The 19,857-nt window shown below is 43.8% G+C and overlaps 1 protein-coding gene across 1 annotated transcript; it reads left to right on the top strand.

Moving 5' to 3' along the window:
* Positions 1–1,600: 1,600 nt before the first annotated feature.
* Positions 1,601–19,644, top strand: TDRD5 (tudor domain containing 5). The gene is made up of 12 exons (XM_026854147.1): positions 1,601–1,609; positions 2,078–2,316; positions 3,328–3,765; positions 4,588–4,718; positions 7,471–7,691; positions 8,637–8,843; positions 10,284–10,350; positions 11,329–11,529; positions 12,768–12,929; positions 14,938–15,078; positions 17,484–17,700; positions 18,513–19,644. The coding sequence occupies exons 1-12, from the start codon at positions 1,602–1,604 to the stop codon at positions 18,710–18,712; spliced, it is 2,232 nt and encodes a 743-aa protein (XP_026709948.1). The 5' UTR covers position 1,601; the 3' UTR covers positions 18,713–19,644.
* The last annotated feature ends 213 nt before the right edge of the window (positions 19,645–19,857 follow it).

Here is a 19,857-nt window from a genome sequence, read left to right as displayed (position 1 = left end):
GGAAAACCAGGCAAGGGAGGAGAGAAGGGGAGGTGTCAGATCAAGGAGGCTTGTTTCAAGTTTATCGCAGGCTTGTCAGATGTAATGGACAGTGAAGTGAGCAAGCTGTTTCCCAGCTGCTCTGCCCTCATCCTACACTGCTGTGGAGATGGGAAGGAATGTTAGACCTAGACAGGGAGACTTTCTGTTTGTATCTTCCTGCCCTTGGAAATAAACTACAATCAAAAGCACTCAGATGATTTTTAGTAGATGGTTTCTGCAAAGCTGTTGAAAAGCAATATAAAAGTCACTTCAGACATGGGGCTCTGAAGACCTCACATGGTGAAAGGGGCCTGGAACAACAAGCACCAGGGTGAAAAACCTTTGCTGGTGAGAAGTGGCTTAACTTGGGAATGTTTGGAGGGGGTGTTGCACCTCACATTGATCTGCTCTCTAGAAACTCTTTGGCTGACACAGTGGTGGGATGTCGGCAGCAAACTCCCTCTCTCTATGGTCACCTCACATTTTATCAGGGAGGGAAATTAGCTGGTCCCAGTTCAGCTACGAACTTTCCTGAATGGGTGGAAAGCATGGAGGCCATTGCAGGGTTGGAGATGTTGGAGAATGTCTTCTAAATTGCAAAAGAGCTTGTGCCTAAATATGTCCATAGTTTTCCGCAGCAGGAGTGTGGCAAAGCAAACAGGAGCTTTTTCTTTCCATGCTGCACAGTCTGTGGTGGCATCTGCAGAAACCTCTGCAAGAAACACTTTTAAAGTGTTTTAAAGTCACTGACTGTATTAAAGAAACCAGCACCTGGCTAGAAATTGCATTACAGCAAGATGAGGCTAGAACATAAGACAGTGACTCCCCTGTCAACAGGGCAGTGCTGAGCTGAGGGATGCCCAGTCTCTGGTGTGGAGGAGTGGCTGGTGGGAGCTGGGAAGTCAGCCGGGCAGGTGCTGCTCTTGTTTTTTCATGGATTCCTGTTTTATTGGAGACTTGGGGCCCAACCAGAGTCAGGATATTTGCAGGCAGGGAGGGCAGGAGCACAGGCTCCCTGCTTTCTCTGCTCTGTTGTGCTGGGTGCCTCGTCAGCAGGTCACCGGGGAAGCGATAGATGGAGAGAGCAAATGACAGAGGAGAAAAGTTGGGCGGAAATGAGGCGTAATTAACAAATTCATACAGTGTCTATATTTGCTTTGGAAGTGCTCCAGAGACCTTTTTCACTTTGTGTTAATCACTTGGCCAGCGTGAGGCAGGAGGAGATAGTCTCCAGCTGCTGAAAGGGCAGGTGATGTTTTAAGCAGCAGCAGTAAATGGCAGCTCAGGTCTGGTTTTGGCCAGGCAGCACAGACTCTAGTTGATTTCTTTTCAGAAGCACCATGGCATAATTAACACCTACAAACTTGCAGCTTTCTGGTTTTGTCTGATGTTTAATTCAACCAATGGGTCCCGACTTCTCTGTCCCCCTAGGATGTTTTTGGCTGTTACCTTGGGATGGGGAGATGCTTTGAGAGTATGTGCTGATGATTTTGCAAACTTTGCCATCCCAAAATACACAACCTCAGCCCCCCACTTGTCATACGGAAACTTTTCTGTCTATGGAAATGCGAGACGGCGCGATGGCGCGGTGAGTGGGGCGCCGCGGCGGCCCCCGGGGGGCTTCTCGAGGGTCCCCCAGGCCCAGGTTTGGGGGCAAAGGAGCCTCTGTAGGCGGCAGTGACCCTGTGGGGCACAGCGGGGAATCCCCAGGGCTGGGTTCAGGGGCGCAGGGGTCTGCGGAGTGACAGTGCCTGGGGCGGGGGTTTAGGGGTGCGCAGCACTCAGGGGATGCAGTGGTCGTGGGGGCCGTGATCCCATGGGGACAGGCACCAAACGCAGTTGGAGCCATGACCTCCGCTGGGACAGCAGGTGCCAAAGGTTCCAGAGGTGCAGGCAAGGCAACAGAGGGGTCAGTAGGTAATGGCCGTTGGTGAACCTGGCTTGCTGCTTGCTACCCCCACCAGCTTTCAGCTGTTAAATGGTAAAAAGTCTTTTGTCAGTATTTGTACAGCTGTGGTATGAATTGTTTTTCTGCTTGCTTCTGTTTCCCCTTTAGTGCAGACTTGTCGAAGCAGACACAGTTTATGGAGGTGCTGAAGAAGGAGGTGAGATCGCTGCTAATAGCTGCCAAAGATGGCTTAACCCCAGCACAACTGGAGCAGGAGTACATGGCCATGATCGGCAAACCTCTCCCTCTGTGTGACCTGGGCTTCCAGTCCACCTTGGAACTGGTGGCAGATATGCCTGAAGTTGTCAGAATCTGTCCTCATAAGGATGATACTTTTATCCTCAAAGGTAAGGTTTTGTTTCCTTATGGGTGGAGAAGTTGTTTGGAACCACATACTGGTATGAAGTGATGCTCCAAAATGGGGATGTGCAGGATGAATTCCCAGGGCTTCAGGTCACATACTTTCTTTTTCTCATAAAGCTTTGTTTAATTTCTTGTCTTTGGTGTTTCTTCCTGTATTTTGATCTGCCTTTTAATGCTTTTCCACTCTTTGCTCCTGAAGAATCACACAGGCTTCTAGTTATTTTTGTACATTTTGCATTTTGCACTTAGCTTAGAAACTGCAGTAACATTTCTTATATGTACGCTAGAACTGGTAAGCATCACTTTTCCTGTAAATGCAGATGATAGCAGGAGCCAGAACCAGGGATGGGGCCTCTGGGGAGAAGCTGTGAATGTTGCCCTACCTGACCCCATGGGAAGTTTAGTATGTATCAAACAACTTTTTTAGTTTTCTTTTTTTTGGGAGGAACAGGCGTGGAAGCAAATGGTGGGTGCAAAGATTGGGAAGGGTGAAATGATATTTTTATTTAGAATGCCACAGTAAGACAAGAAAAAGTAATTTAAAAGCATGGAAAAGACCTGGATTGCTCTCCAGGGAGACCTTGCCTGGACAGGTGGGTGCTCTACAGTGGGGGTTTACAGTGATTCTGGCTGAGGGGAGCAATGAGCCATTTCCTGTTTTCCCAACAAAATGAAACAGCTGGGTTTTCTATTGTGATCCTGTATCCAAGAATTTTACCTACTTTCCTACCTCGGTCTGGATTTATCAGGATGAGAGTGCAGATTGGTCATGGGCTGTTAAAAATGGTTCAGTCCAGTTTGCAAAGGGAGAGGAAAAGTGGTTGGCCTGCTAGAAATCAGCCACAATTCAGCGTGATTGCTTTTGAAGGAGGCACCTGCTTCTGAAAAGGGTAAGGGGAAGAGGAAAGAAAGGAAAGAAGAGCAGCTTTGCCTGTGTAGAGCTTTTAATAGTTTGATGTTTTGGTAGTCTAATAGTTGACTTCCTTCTGTTGTAGCCATTGCAGATGAGACCACTAAAGTGATTGCCAAACTGGTTGCCAGACAGAGGAGGTGTGCTAGGACACGGAAGAGTGCTGCTGCAAAGGCAGATGGGGCACGGAAGAGTGCTGCTGCAAAGGCAGATGCTGCTTCTCCCTCTAAGAATCCACAGAGCTTGCCTCAGAGGTACAGGGCTCCCGTTCTGCCAGCCATGGTGAAGGCTGAGCTGCAGGATCTACTGAGTTCCTCACCACTTCTGCTCCTGGACTTTGATAAGGCCTTCTTCAGACGCTTTGGCCGGGCGTTCCAGTATACGCAATATGGGTTTTCTTCCATGTTTGAAGTCCTTGGAAGCGTGTCTGACATTATTATGGTTGAGCAGACAAGAGCAGGTTCCTTGCTGATCCTGAAGAAATACATGGCAAGTGAGATAGAGAAGGAAGAGTATCCCAAAGGTGAGGTGGTGTGTTATCTAGCTGAAAGCATTTAGCTCTCGCAGCCACTGTGGCCAAGCAGCTGTGTTTCACGTGGATATCACTGCACTTCAAGTTGCTGGAATAGTCCCGGTTCCCCTGGGTTTTAGCACAGAAGGTCTGTGGGGTACTGGAGAAGCAGCTGTCGCAAGGCAGTTGTCTTGGTAGCAGAGGGCTTAACCAGAAGTTTTCTGCAGGTTGCTATCGTTTTTTGATGTGAGGTGAAAGAAGGGTTGTTTAGCACATTCAGAGTACGGACTTTAAGAATGTGTGTGCAGGACTGGAATTTTTAGTCATTCTAGGCAATAGAGAAATCCAGAAGGATTTCCTGAATGTCTGCTCTGCAGGCTGGTAAAGCCTTTCTGATGTGTTTTTTGAGACTGAAGGTTTAGCACTAGTCTGAAAGTAACACTACAGTGTTCCACGAAAGACAGCAGAAGAGACTGCATATGTGTCCTCAGTGTTCCCGTAACAGCTATGAGGGAAGGCAGAAAATCACATACAGTTTCTGCCATATTCCTGACTTACCTGGGGAAAATTAATTTTATCATCATTCTAGCAATTGATTTAACCTTTAGCATGCTTGCAATAGCAAGTGTTTTTTTCTTTTGTTTTAATTTATTAGTACAGTGAAGGATGCCTTTTGAGTGAATCCTCATGACTGTGGTGGCTGTGAATGCTACAAGGGATGAGGAAAACATCACCAGTGCTTTCAGACTGTCATTTTCAGATGTCTTCTCTTTCTGTTTAATATGTAACACTGCATCAGTCCAACAAAGAATAACAGCCAAATTACCATCTTAGCAGCACCACCTGCAGTTGAGATGCCTCCTTTGGAACCCAGCTGTGAGACAGAGAGCTTCCACCTGGCAGCGGAAGAGAAGTCAGAGCCAGTGGAAACACAAACAGTAAATTTGGGTGATGGCCTCAAACAAGTAAGTGGCTGGACAAGCCATCTGTAGCTTTTTCATATCTTAATCCAGGGGGTGATACTCTTTTTACTGCTTTTGTTTCTGTTGAGTTTGCCTTGTGGAAGCACTGCTGCTTCCAGAAATTTTTGTACCTGTTTTAGATGAGTCTGGAGGTGACCAGACTCATCGTGACCTGGTACATAGCTTTATGTGCCATCAACGCTAGGTCTTTTTCTTGTCTCTTTCTGATCTTGAGATCTGTGTTGCAAATCATCTGAGGTCAATTAAGCATGGTCTTGCTCCCCAATAACAGTGGTGATTTTGGTGTACTTACTTGTAATTGGACTTCAGTAACTTCGTTCTGAGACTAGCTATGTGGAATTGCCCCTGCCGCAGTAGGCAGGGCTTAAGCATCAAGCAGTTATGTGACAGAGCTGGGGAATGGTCCTCAGAGACCTTGATCCCTGCGATCTCAACTCTGCTATTTGGTTGGACTTCGAAAATGTTGATTATTTTGTTGTTGTTTAGCGGTGTATTTTTAGAAAGGGATGGAGAAGAACAGTACAGAGGCTCTGAACTGCCAAAGCTGATTGGAAGAATTTGGTTGTGTCCCCTCTGTTTTTTAATTTTGAGCATCTTTAGGCCTTCTTTTTCTAAGGAAAAGCCTTCTCCTGAGTTCTTTCCTCTGCTAAGCTTGTCTTGTAGCTGTGCAGTTGGAGCGCATAGGTAGGGAAGGGGTCCCAGGAGTTCTTCCTGACTTTGGTGTTTTGTTACTGATGAACTTGGAAACCTCGGACTACAAGTTGGACTTTGTGAGGCACTTCTTAAATACACTTCAGAGATTTTTGACAGGCTGTTCTGATTCTTTAAGGAAATTGTAGTTTGGTGTGATGAACTTCACGGGGAATTCACCTAGGTCAAACAAAGTCTGCTTGTGGGAAGGGTAAAAAAGGAGGGATGTGGTCTGGGTAGCCCCTGATTTTTGTTCTTCTGTGTTGCAGAGGGAACCTATTTAAAGATTGCTCTTAGAAGATGTTTGTACAACTAGCATTTGTCTTGAAACACTGAGTTTGTTGTTTTGTTTCAAAAATACCCTAAAGAGGAGGAAGCAGATTGGAATGTGTTCGTTTGGGTATGCAATGAACAACCTGATCCCCACCCTGCTGCAAGGTGTCCAAGTATCCAGTCAGGAGAGGCTGGTAGTGGAAGTGTTGTAAGGGACAGATGAGGGACAAGGGCTGAGTCAGTCTGCTCAGCCCTGAGGAGGGAAAAGTATATAGAGCTGCTGCTCTCAGCTTTTTCTCGCTGCCCAGAGCAGGAGAAAAGGTGTCATGCACACCACTCTTGGCAGCTGCCAGTCGGGTTTAGGACAAGGAGTTAGCCAGGCTTGCAAGCCATACCTCTTGTAAGCCTAGTTTACAGTTTGTCTGTTGGTTTATCTTCTTATAATTTTGTTGCACTTCTGTGAACATGTTTTTAAGTACACACCTTCTAGGTCTTTCAAAGAAATGTCTGTTGGCGCTACCCATGTGTGAGCTAGATTATAAAGGTCCTGTGTGCCCTTAACAGTCTGATGTAAAGAGAATTCTCAGAGCAAAACTGTCCCTTAGAAATGCCACTATTCATGGGAACTTCTTGGAGGAAATCCATGAAATGTAAGGATTTTTTTAGAGGTGATGCTGTGGCTCAGGCAGGAATTCCCTCAGTTGCCCTTTAACTCAGAAATGTTAATTCACTCTTTAATGTTTTAGTCAAAATTTTTAACTCCTAAAAATTCAAGGACATTAGCCCTTGCTCAGTCTGCAGAAGGAGAGACTCCTACCTGCTTCTTTAAAAAGCAGATAAAAGAGCCAGTATTGCAAAAAAACATTGGAGTTGAATTTAGCCATATAAGCAACAGGGTATGTGCTGTAAGACAAATTTCCTGTACGTTGCCTGATGTACAATGCAGTGGTAACTTGTAGCATATTCACAGTGTGTAAAATGGAAAAAAAAAAAATTGACTTCTGGTCACTGGAGGAGTGCTGTTTGTTGTTGGCACGAAAGAAAGCTCCCGAGGCAGTGAAAGTAGCTGATGTCTGATTAAGGTTCCCATCCACACTAGTTCAAGTGAAATAATGTTTGCAGCAGTTAAAGAACACAAAATTGTAAGCTGTGCTAACAGCTCACTCATGAACAAATTTGTCTTGAGTGAGAAAAGAACCAAATTTGTAGGTTTTGTTTGTTTTTATCCTTGGGAAATAGCTCTAGTGTGAATGTGAGATGCATTTGTGCCTTATGTCAGTTTTGAATCACTTTCAGAGAGTTTTGCTGGTTCAGTCACATATTCTTTCATGGTCATCAAACATAGGAATAGCATCTTTTGGGTAAAATCCAACAAACATGGGTTGTGTTTGGTTTGGGGTTTTTTGGTGAGAGTTTTTGTTTGCTTTTTGAGCAGTAGCCATTCAATACTTTTGTCTAAATATGTGATGTGACTTCAGTTCCTCTCCTTTATTCCTTGCAGGAGTATGGGCAAGGTATTTTTGTTGCACCTCTCTTTACACTGGAGGGAAGAAAGAAGGAAAGGAGAAAGGGAATGTGAAAATGAATGCTTCTGTCACAGAGAAAATTTTAATCCAAGTTTGCACAACTTGTTGGGATTCTCTGATATTCAGTAATTTGCAGCTTCCCAGGAAACCAAAACTATTTTTTTTACCTTAATGGAAAGGCCAGTTGTGTGCGTTCAGTGCATGATGACACATCTGAGTGCCATCTTCCTCTTATCCCTTCGTAGCCTCAAGATTTGGAGCAGTCACTGTTATACAAGTTGATAATGACTCCAGAAATCCCCCCAGATGCTGTTCAGGACAGAAGCCTTTGCAGTTTACCACCACTGGAGAAAAGGTGCATGGTGGGCGTCTCTGTGGAATTCATCATCTCTCCTAATCAGTTCTACATCCACATCTGCAGCAGAGAAACATCTGATAAACTGCAGAATATGATGATTGAGATGAGGTGAGAACATGCTGTGCAGATTTAGTACTACTGCTCTTTGTGTGTGTGTGTGTGTGTGTGTGTGTGTGTGTGTGTGTTTGCACTAAGGGAGCAGGACTCCCAGCTGTTAGTTATGGTTGCTGCTGGCTTTATCACTTGATGCAGAGATGCTGGTGCCGTACTGAAACACGTACTCATAATGCTTAGCCATTCCTTTTAACTAGCAAGCAATAAGTATGGTTTAATAGCAGTTCATGGTGGTTTAGCTGTGTCTGAGACAGTCCTCAACTCTTTAAAAGCCTGGTAAAGTTATGAAAAGGAACTTTAGGGTTCCTTTGCACCTCTCTGTTGGCTGTGCTACTGTTGTTAATGTGCTCAGTTAAGGCTTTAACTTCCATCTCAAACGTGTACCAAAAGCAACAGGTCATAGGCCTTTGTCATATCTATATTTGAAAGCAAAGCCTCATCAGTGGCTTTGTGTCCATTGCGTTATACATTTGGGATTCTGTTCTACCATGACGGTGCTACAATTGCTGTTAAGTGCGTGCCAAAGTAAATGCTTGATATCCCTGGGGTATGTATAAGTGTGATTACAGACTCTGCAGACAGATACTGTGAGCCAGTACTCCAGAACCCAGATCATAAAAAGTACTGACATGTCAAGGTATTGTTAAAAATTAATGACTACGATGAATGTATTTAGCCTCTGATTAATCCCCATGCACTTTTTTTGTTGGACCCCAAGAATATCATTCAAATGTTAAAAGTTTGCATTTGCATGTTTTATTGTCATTTCAGTTTAAGTGTATCAGAACAGAGGTGTAAAGCATCTATTTAAAAACAACTCCTGAAAATTCTTGTCATGGGGACTTTGAGAAATCAGGATTCTTCTGAAGCCCTGTATATGTCTGTTTGTTCATCTCCTCCATCCTGCCAAACACAGTTTTTTGTTATGATCTTTTGCAGGCACTGTTACTCAAATAAACTTGTTTCGGATCGTTATATCATGCCTGAGTCTTCAGTACAGCCTGGACAGCTTTGCTGTGTAATGATCTCAAAATGGTGGTACCGTGTTATCATCCACCGTGTGATCAATGACCAAGAAGTAGAGGTGTTCTACCCAGATTATGGAAACCTCAAAATTGTCCGGAAGTCTTGGCTGAGATTCCTCAAGTAAGTAAATTACACACAGGTGACAGATTCACAGAATACTTGAAGTTGGATGAGACCTTTGGAGATCATCCTGTCCAACCTCCTTGATCAGACAGGGCCATCTAGAGCAGGCTGCCCAGGACCATGTCCAGAGGGCTTTTAAATGTCTTCAGGATGTAGAATCCATGACCAGTCAGGGCAACCTGTTCCAGTGCTTGGTCACCCTCATGGTAAAAATGCTGCTTTCCAGCCAGTTGGCCCCCAGCATGTACCTGTGGTGTGCCTTCCCAAGTGCAGGACTTGGTTGAACTTCATGAGGTTCCTGTCTGCCCATTCCTCTGTCCTGTCGAGGTCTCTCTGAATGGCAACATGACCCTTTGATGTATCAGCTGCCCCTCGCAGTTTCATATTGTCAGCAGACTTGCCGAAGGGGCCCTTCAGCCAGTTCTCAGTCTGCCTCAGTGTCTGCTCATCCATTCCATACTTCATTAGCTTCTCTACAAGGATCTTGTAGGACACAGTGTCTAAAACCTGGCAGAAGTCAAGGTAAACAATCCCCCCTGCTATCCCCTAACCTACCAGGCCAGTTGTTTCATTGTAGAAGATTGTCGGATTGATCAAGCATGACTTGGTGAATCCATGCCAGCTACTTCCAGTCACCTTTTTGTCCTTCATTTGTCTGGAAATGGTTGCCTGGATTACTTGTTCCATCACCTTCTCAGGGATCAAGATGAAGCTGACTGGCCCATCTTTCTTTGGAAAGACATCCCAGTGTGCAGATGCCCTAGAAAAGATCTGGGAGTTTATTACATTAATGGTGCCTTGCAGGTGTTTCCTTGCTTACATGCTAATGCTCGAGGTGATGTTTAAGACCTGTTTGCTGATTGCTCTGGGCCCTTTGCCTATCAACCCTGTCCTTCACTCCTTTGGGCTAAACTAAATCTTTCCCTGTTTCTGCCTTCATTCTTCAGACTTTCCTCTTGCCACTTTCTGTCACTTTGGGGCAAGCTCCCTAGTCCTCCTTCCTGGGTACCATGAGTGGATGTAAACATCCTCCTGCACAGACATCACTCCAAGTGGGATGCATTTGCAGTGTCAGAGGTACTTGTTCGCTGCAATTCAGTACCTTTTCCATTTTGCTTCTTCCCTCTTGTTGGCCTCTTTGTGCCTGGCTATTGGCATTCTTTAGTTCACAAGCCATTGCTCTCTGTCCATACCTTTGTAATCATAAGAGGTTGTGATGAGAAGATGCTTGAGTAAGGGAAGGTATAAGGGACCAGTTGTTACTGCTATTTCACTGGATATGGAGTGCTTTCCAAGCTGCTGTTGGGTTTTATTCATAAGTGCAAAATCTAGTACATGCCTCTAGTCCTAAATTGATTTTAAAACCAAGAAGATGAGGAAATTCTGCTCTTCTGTCTGGTTTTGCTGTAATGGTGATGGCTTTGTCTTGTGTTGTAGGTGGTGCTACTTGAAGCTCCCTGCTCAGGCCATCCCATGTTCCTTGGCCTGGGTAAAACCTGTGGAGGTATGTGTTCACATGCACTTTTGTTTATTGACATATGTATGAGAGCTATCAAGTAGATGTTGGCTTTTTCTCCTGATAAGGGCAAACATTTGGATTAATTCAGGTCCCACTGATCTTTACAGGTGAATTGCTGCTCTTTCCTTGTTGAGTAGAGTATGACTGTGTAAGTCTGTCTGTCTCTGCAAGTGATGACCCTTCTGCTGTCTATCTTTCTTTTGATCAGGGTATTCTTGCTTATATTGTTGCAGAAACAGGTAGCTACTGCTAAGCAAATGAGTAAGCTTGGTTTTTCCCCTGCCAGTAGTTCTTCAGGATCCTTCTGAAGCCTTAGTAGCTCCATCCCTGTTTTAAAAATGTCTTCCATGACAGAGCTTTAAGTGAGTTGGTTTGATGCAGTCAGCGTAGCCAAAGAATTATAGAAGACATATAGTTCCTCTGTGCTGAGAAACCTCTTGATCAAGAAGCCTGAGAAATATAATCTCTGAAGGAAAGCCTGTTAGCAGAGTTGTTTCTTATGTATTTTAAAGACATTTATTTTTAAAAAAATATTTCCTCTGTTTTTTGAGGGTTAAAGAATCACAGTTTTCATTGCGGTGAGGCTTAGCAGCTTCTTAAAAACTTTTGATAATTTCAGCATTTATAATCACATGATTCCAGGAATAAAAACAAAACAAAACAAAAAAACATAAACCCCAAACAACTGTATTTTAGGCAATTGTTATAAAATCACTGGTGAATGCCATCAAACCATGTTTAGAAATAGATATTTAGGATGAAAGGGCATTCCCAGTGTAACTAGCATTGCAAGCGTTGGGTAGTTTTAGGTCAGTGCTGGGAAGCTTGTCCACCTGACTTTGCTGTATTTGTCCCTAGCCTGACCTAGCTTATCGCCTTTTTGACAAGTGCCCCCAAGGGAAAGTCTCAGGTGGTGGATGTGGGTCTGTTTATTGTGCCTTTACATTCTTGTTTCTTCTTCAGGGTACATGGTCCAGTGCAGCAACTCTCCTCTTCAGGAAGCTGTGTGGCTCCAAGATACTTGTAGGCATTGTGGATGAATATGTGAATGGCATTTTGCATCTCTTCCTGTGCGACACATCCACTGAGGAGGATGTCTACTTCCACTATGTCTTGAGGGATGGGGGATGCGCTGACATCTGTGCAGAGAACACTCCTTCGCAGGTCAGGAGGGAGGCATGTGCTGCTGAAAGGAAGGACAGGGAAAGGATCGGTTGGGTGCCTGTAATGGGAAGATCTCTAGCTTGAAGAAAGTAGTTTTGTGAAGAGCAAAACTGGTACTCCCTGCTATCCTCTAACCTTACCAAAAGTTTGCTTTTTGATTAAGGTGGAGTCTGATGGTGCAGTGAAGACATTTTGGTTTTTTAGAACTTAATATTTTCATCCTGTCTTCTGACAGTGGATTGGAAGGGGTTTGTCTTACCCTTTTTTTTTTTTTTTTTTTTTTGAAGTTGTTGAGCTTGTTAGAATTGCAGATTCATCTGAAGCTGTTGTACATCTTGTATAAATAATTTGGAAAAGTAAAATAGCTACAGATGTTCTCAGCCTAAGGGCAAATTGAGATGGAATTGGAAGGTTGTTAAGAGATGCGTTAGTTACTTGACTATGTGTTGTTAATTCCAGCAGGTTTTCCTAGTCAGAATTTAGGAGCCCCTGAATCATCCATACGATGAGAGCAAGCTGATCAAATTTCTAGTATCTCACTTAAAATAATGTTACATAGTGGCAGAGGCATTTGAGTGAGGAACAGGATAGTTAAATAGTTTTGGCTTTCTCTGCTCTAGACGTTGAAGATTGGTGATGCCATTAACAAACTGAATTGTCTGTGGTTTAAAAAGCCTTATACTTTGCCAGTGAAATGTAGAGTGTTGGACAGCATAACCATGGTGGATTGCACATGATGCCTTGGACAGACGTTCAGGTTGTAAGGCAGTGCAGAGAGCATTTATGATTTAGGCCCATCTGTGTCATTATCTAAATGTCTCAGCTCAGTTTCAGTAAGAACTCATAATGAAATGAAAACACTTTAAAAGGTACTGCCTCAATTTTATATGTCAGCAGAAATTCAGGCTTTCCAGCCCAGCATGCTTGTATCTGTTGTTTTATTCAGTAGATGTAAAATGTTTGTTTTGGCAGGATGAGGTCCTATGATTGTATTTTTTGCACGTGTGTGTGTCCAGTTTTGGGGAGAGGAGGGCATTGCTCAGTAGTTTTGTTTCTGGAGGGAGGGGAGTTGATTTTTTTTGTAGCAAGGCAATTTCTGCAAGGATTTGGAACTAACTTGTGGGTAGTGTGCTTCTTCATAAAACCAATTAGAAATTTGTTGAATCCTTTTTATTCTTTGTAGTAGTTATACAGCATGGGTTTTTTTACTATATTGGGGGTTTTTTTGTTGTTCCTAGGGATTTGAGGAACTGAATCCTTCAGCCTTGTATGTTCAGCCCAGTGGAAAGCAGGGGATTGTTGAACTGGTGGAGCCAGGCCTTCGCTTACAGCGGGAATCTCAAGGTGCAGATAGTGAAACAGCAACCTCAAAGCAGGATGGGGATGAACTGTGTGACCAGGTGGGATTTTTGGCTGGGGTGTAGCCATCATTGAATGAAATTGGCCTCAGTGATCAGTAGACTTGTGTTGGTTTAGTATCATGCAGGTTTTTGTGGAGTTGTTTTTAGCTATTATAAAAAGCAAGCAGAACCATAATATAAAAGCAATTACATGTGGACCATAAATACATCTCTAGCTGCTTGTCCTCTGATCCTTTTGCAGACTTCAGGGAGTCTGCATGTGCAGTGATTTCTCTAACCTCCCATATGCACCGTAATTCTTCAGTTAGAGAGACAATGGACTCTGAAAACTCAGACCAGTAACAGATTCTTGAGATCATTTTGATTTAGCACTTTCATATGTTTTTCTCTTGCATCTCTGGGATTTGGCAAAGATGTGTAATAACTTGGGGTACCAGTTAAATGTGGGAGAAGACCAGAACTAGTGGTATATTTGCTTTAAGAGTCTTGCTCATTCTAAACTTATCTGAAAGGAAGCGATTTTCAATCTTGGTTTGTTTCAGGGGGTAAGTTGTATACAACTCCACTTTATTAAAAAGATAACTCTAAAGGCGAATGATAGCCAGATCTGAATGCTGCTTTACACCTTTGGTTTCAGAGAATGTTCAACAGAGGAGCCCTTTGCTATTTAACAGATGGAGAAATGGATGAACAGAGGGGTTAAGCAGGGAGTAAAACCCAGGTCTAGAGTGCAGTCTAATGTAGTACCATTAGAAACACCAGGAACACTTGTCTTGCAGGTGACTGTCCCTGCTCTTCTCTGTTATCTAAATGATAGTATTTTCATGACATATTTTACTATAGGGGCCAAAGCATGTTTTAAGTAAATGTCAGCTGCTGAACACTTCAACAGCGGGCCTGCTCTGCAGCTGTTTCTCTGACATCTCTGAAGTAAGAGTAACAGCTAGTGTAATGTTTGTAACTTGTAAAGCAATCATTTTACCTAGGTTTTGTTTTACCCAGCTGTGTTTCTGTGCTAGAGAAACTCTATCTATGTATATCTTGGCTCTTAATGGCTTTGCACATCTATATATCATCTGAACTGAAGGACACAAACCATCATCTTTATGTATTTGGAAGAAATCAATGACTGCAAATCTCTTGTATTGTGATTATTTTTTTTTTAATGGAAAAATCAGGAGAGTACCCTAACTGGTTAACGGAAGCAAGATCCATTTATGTAAATGTCAGACATAGCTGGTGATTTGGAGACTAGAGGAATGTAAATGCATCCAGATTTTGTCATGTCTCATTTCAAGGGTCTTATAAAAATCCTTTTTCAGAAACTGCAGTCATCTAGATCTCTCTTGTGTAAGACTAAACATTTTCATCTCTGCTGTTCTGGTTAGCTGTCCAAAGTGTTTCCTTCTCTTCCTTGGTGCATCACTAGCACAATCATCAAGGACAGTTATAAAATGGTTCAAAATGTTTAGAACTGGAATGAAATGTGTCTAACAGGACATTTCTTACTGCTTAGCTGGCATTCTCTGGTAACTTCTCTTCAGCAGTGGGGAACTCCCTTTGCATTGTCCAATCGTAGACTTGTCAGGATTAACAATTTTCCCCCCCCATCCTTAAGTGCAGAATGGCTGGACACTGTGGTATCAGCTCTGCTATGTTAGGACATTTCTCCATAGTAACATTTCTCAGAAGGCAGCAAGCAATAACCAGATGTTAAACACTAAATGTTTAACCCAAACATTGCTCAGATAAAACTGTACTTTCCAAGTGGTAAGTTTTACTGTGGAGAATTTAAAATGACAGTTTCTTGTTCACATTATTTCCTGTCCTTCCACATTCTTTCTGTCCTTTGCAAGAAGCCTAGACTTCTGCAGATAGAAATGTTAAAACTTCTAAGCAGAACAGAAAAGCTCCTTTGTGTTTCTCTCAGTTAATCTCTGAGTTAAATCATCTGATTGCTCTGTAATTTACCTCAGTGCACCCTGCTTTCGTCTGCCCACACTAGCTGTACCTTTTCTTGCTTTGTCCATCTCCTTAACGATGGCAGCTGTCTGCTAAGAAGGAAACGTGGGATGATACACAGCCACTTTTGGATGAAGTGAGTGTCCCAAGAGCAACAGATCAAGACCCTGAACTTGTGCAGGAGGATACAAGTGAAACTCCTACAGAAGTTATGGCAGTGGTTAAGGTAGGGGCGTTTTTCTCAGATATCGCTGTTGAGAGATTGTTCTCGTATTGAGATTATTTGTATAACCCTTTGATCGCTTTGGCCTAGATTATTTTTTTAAAAGTGACTGGCTGTTAGCATGGGCTCAGAGCTGTATGTCTTCCTCATTGCTATTGTTTCCAGTGTTGTTGATGATCCACTAGTGCTCCCCTGGCACATCAAGGTATTGGGGAAACGAGATGAAACCTGGCCCTTCACTACTCTTCTTTCCCGTCCATCCACAGCCCTCGGGGTTAACGGGAGTTATTGTGGGGCTACTCTGGATCACGTGGGCCTCGTCCTGAGTTAGGAGGGTAGGTTTGGGAGGGCTGCCTTTTGGGCTGTGCTTTGAGGCATTGTGTGGTGCTGGTGTCACCACCTTTCTTCCTTAAATAACGGGTGGTGAAGAGTCTGACAGGGCACATGGCATGGCCTTCTGCAAATGCTCCGCTCCGGGTTCAGCGGGGAGCCAATATCACTCAGGGTTTGTGGAGCCACAGAAGGCCTTGACGAGCTGGAAGGGGGCACGTGCGTACAAGGTATTGGATAATGACAGCTCCTTTTACATCTGGAGGTTGATAGTGGCTGAGACAAAACACCTTCTGGAAGGATGAGGGGGAAGGTTGATTCTCAGTCTGGAGCAGAGCTGGAAGAATGGGTGTCTTTGGGGAATGTTGCCTGAAAGGGATGGAGAGAAAATAAACTGGGAAAAGAGACCTTGAGAGTGTGAGACAAGAGGAAAGCTTCTGGTAGCAAGCGCGGGGATAAGATGAGATGAGACAAGATGGAGGCAGGTGGGTAGGTAGGAATTAGGGTCCTTGTGAACAGACTTAAGTGCTCCCCTGCAGGTATTAAACTGTGAGTTTTGATGCCTAGGAATTGCCTGACAGGATCAGAGAAGTCCTGGGCATTTCCCTGGCTGTGATTCTGTTAATGATTTTAGAACTGACAAGAATTTCTATTGAGCAAAAGTGTGGGATGAAAAAATCTTGTCTGTAGACATTAGGGGGGAAAAAATTCACCAGTCAGGAGGACAGATAGGAGGATTTCATTTAACTGATTCCTGCTGATCTCTTGGCCTCGGGGTTTTGTGGCACTTGGCAGCATCACCAAGTGGTATTCCCTCCTTTTTAGTTTTCACTGCTTGTTTTCAGTGGTGGTGGTGTTAATTGTGTGGATCAGGAGGAAGAGTAGATACTGCCTTACTTCCTGCCCCTCCCAGCACTCTCTAGGCTATCGTGTCTTGTTTGCCTCTTCTGTAAACTGAACAGCCTTCTTTTTAAGATTATTTCCATCCCATCTTTTTCCAACACTAACAGACATTTTTAATGTCTGCCCTTGCACCCTGTCTGTTTCTGCTTTGACCTGGCATGGCAGTGACACTGCCTGTCCCCCAACAAGGATAGTGTGGGTGCCAAGAGGAGATCAAGAACAAGGTTAAAAGATTATTATTTTCTTGTCATAACACTCTGGTTTTTACTGCATGTTAGGCAGAGGTTTTCAGTGGGCTGGTGGTATCAAGCTGCATAGTTGGTTAATTGGACTCCAGTGATGCCTGTCACTCAAACTACTCTGTCTTGGCATCCTGTTGGCACTGAATTTCTCCTGCCCAGCTATGTAGCTCTCCTTGCTGCTTCAGAAGCACCTCATGATCCCCTTGTGGGGGGCAATTTAAATTGCCTCAATCTCCTTGTGTAAAAACAACAGTTCTGTTCTGGGCTAATCCTCTGAACACGCTCTCATCAAACAGTGAGGCACCTCTGGATGGTGATGCACCCTTCTGAAGATGGATGCCTTTCTTCTGCTGCCTTGACAACAGAAGAAGCCTAGAGAGCAAGCACCTAATTTTTGAATAATGAACAGCTTGCTTGGGCAAGGTGAATTGCTGCTTGTCTGATGTTTCACTATTTTTCTCTTCAGTACAGGAGTTAACAAATACAGACATTGGTTCTAGTCCCTGTCCGTGGCAGAGACATGGGTAATCATCCCTAAAACTTAAATTTCATTTGTATTCTTAAGCAAAAATGCAGAGGAACTTCCTCTGACTCTGTTCCTGCTCACTTGCAGAAACTCCCAATGTTATTATCGTCATTTGTTCTGTGTGGGACTGCTGAGAGATGACCCAGCTGTTAATTCTTTGCTAAGACATGGTGATTTGTATCTTGTAATAATCTGTCGCTCTTTTCAGCTTGCTGTGCAGGAAAAGCTGCCCTTTGGCCAAGGTTGTGAGTAACTAGTTTTTCTTTTGGTTTGTTTTTTTTTTAGTCATCCAGTTGCTGACATTTCAGTTCTTTGTGGACTTTGAGAGATAATAAAGATCAGGGCAGCTAATGAACTGAGTGTGCACTAATCACACCCTGTCCTGAGTTTTTTATATACATTTTCAGACACCTCATTCTCTTGGAGAGTCCTCAATGCCTGCTGTCTTATCCAAGTCAGTGGAAGACACTTACACGTCCTTTATGTACTCCAAGGAACCAGCAGAAATGAGCCAAGATGACCCTGATCAGATAGAAAGATTTTCCAACAAGGCCCAACTTCCTGAAGCTGTACCTCCCTCTCTTCTACTTATGGCAGTACCATTTACGCTGGACAACCCTAACAGTATGAATAGATTTGTCAGTAAAAGTTGAATCAGTGGAAAGCTGAGCAGTCTGCTGCTGTGTTATGAGCCTTACAGTCACTATTGGACTGCTACTGCTTCTTTGCTAGAATAGATGAAAATGGTGGTGTTTCTGTGGGATGGAGACGTGACAATAACAGATGGCTGGATGCAATGCATCGGTTTGACCTTTGTGCAGCAAAATGAATTTTCTAAGTGCTTAATGTGAAAAAATGAATTGAGGTTTATTTCTCTCTCTGATATTTGTTGTCTTTTCTAGACTTTCTGCTGCTTTCATGCAGAAGTCTGTTTCTCCACTCCATATTTCAGGCAGTGTTCATTTCGTACTGAGAGTGTCTCAGTAATCTCCTAGCTGTAAGGGACAAAAGCATTTTTTTAAACCTTTTAAGGTCCCTCTGTGGGTGTTCGTCTTCCAAATGATGAAAGAATTTACAACACCCATGTGAGAGTTGCCCAGTTTACGAGGTAGATTAAGTGATTTGCTGAAGGCAGTGCCTGTTTGTTCCTTGGAGCAGGGCTGTCTGCCCTCTGGAGTGGAGGCCCAGTTCTCCAGACAGGAGCTACTCAGTTCACATCTGATTTCCCACCTCTGAGGGAACAGGGGTCAGCACTGAGAGGAGAGGGAGAGAGGCCTTTGGATTGTACCGTGTCAGGCTCATCAGATAGGTGTGCAGTCCAGTCCTCTTGCTGTGACCTGGTAAGGTCCAGGAAAAAGGGGTTTTAATCTAAACTGGAGCTCTTAAAGTTGGCAGTGTAGATACCATCTTTCTTTTCTGTGCCCCTCCTTATGCAGATGAAGAGAAAATGAAGAACAAAGACCTTCCCGGGAGTCTGACAGTTGGCCCACGTGGTGCCAGCGGGCTGTCTGACCAAAGGCCATCTCAGAAACTCTACATCCCTCCTACCACACTGTCTGCGGTGTTAGCAGCTGCACGCTTAGCCACTTCCAGTGACTACTTCCAGTGGGTCCCCAGCCTGAGAAGGAAGGTGTGAGAAGAGGGGAGAAGCTGGAACAGCTGCCGAGGAAAGCTGTTTAGAGCAGCAAAGGCCCTCTGCACAATCGTGCTGTCGTTTTCTTTGTTCGGAAACATTTAATCCCTTGAAAAACTTAGAATCTGACATCTTCTCAGATGTCCCCATTACATGTGATAAATGTTTTTTATTTTCAGGAATAGTTTGGTTGTGTTGTACTGGCGTTGTCCTGATTTATTGCTCTTTAATGTAATGGTTCAGGAGAACAGCTATGTGTCACACTGTGAGATACATAGAGAGAGAGAGAGAGAGAGAGAAAATATATATACCCATTAAGTTTAGGAGAGGGAAACTGGCTATCTGTTCTTCCTCCTTCAGTGCATGAGCAGTTTTGATACTGTGTGGGGAGGTGGTTTTGAACACAGTGGATGCTCTACACATGCTTTGCTGTTAGAATCGGTGGTTGTATACCAGCTCAGGCCTCAGTCCATGGAGATTCTGGTAACTTGCAAAAAGAAGCCTCCTTCCCCAAGAAGACGACGCTCTGATTTGTTGGAGAATTGGATGGCACATGCACGAAGCATCGGGAATCCTGCGTTACAGACAGTGAATGAGATCTGTAAAGAATCCAGTGAGATAAAGCTCGAAGCGTGATGTTGGCTGTGTCTATGCAGCTACTTGCCTGGGGCAATAAATCCTCCTGGGCTTGAGTTTGCTAATGCAGAGAAAAGCTGTGAAAATAGAAGTGCTCTGGGTATGGATGCTGACGTTCAACGTCTTTGCTGATGAGTGCCAGCATTCTGTCATTCCAACTGTTCCTTGGGTCTTCAGGGGCTTCAAAGGCCACTCTGTGCCCCCCTGCAAACATACCTAAGGTATGCTTCACTGCAAACCACCAAGAAAAGCGTGAGGTAAGGCTTAATGTTAATATTGGAATGGATAAAAGCCCAGCCTAAGAAGTTTATTGATTGTACTACATGATCTTTAAAGCTTGTTTTCAACCCAAACCATTCTATGACTGTTTTGGTTTAATTTCAGCATTTAGGGGTGGTTATGGATATGAAAGGGCCAAAAAATGCAGAGCAAGAAAGAAAACCTGAGTCTTCTTAGGAAATGACTGTGTGGAAGGCTAATGAAGGAGCTGGAAGCAGAGAGGTGTGGAGCTG

Source organism: Athene cunicularia, assembly GCF_003259725.1.
Source record: "Athene cunicularia isolate RWA chromosome 8 unlocalized genomic scaffold, athCun1 chr8_part1, whole genome shotgun sequence".
Taxonomy (NCBI): domain Eukaryota; kingdom Metazoa; phylum Chordata; class Aves; order Strigiformes; family Strigidae; genus Athene; species Athene cunicularia.
Note: the sequence above shows the minus strand (reverse complement) of the source record. Positions and strands in the feature narration are given on the sequence as shown.

Coding starts and splice junctions, on each gene's coding strand:
- TDRD5 (XM_026854147.1), top strand. Junction 7,692..8,636: donor AATATGATGATTGAGATGAG/GTGAGAACATGC, acceptor GATCTTTTGCAG/GCACTGTTACTCAAATAAAC. Junction 11,530..12,767: donor CAGAGAACACTCCTTCGCAG/GTCAGGAGGGAG, acceptor TGTTGTTCCTAG/GGATTTGAGGAACTGAATCC.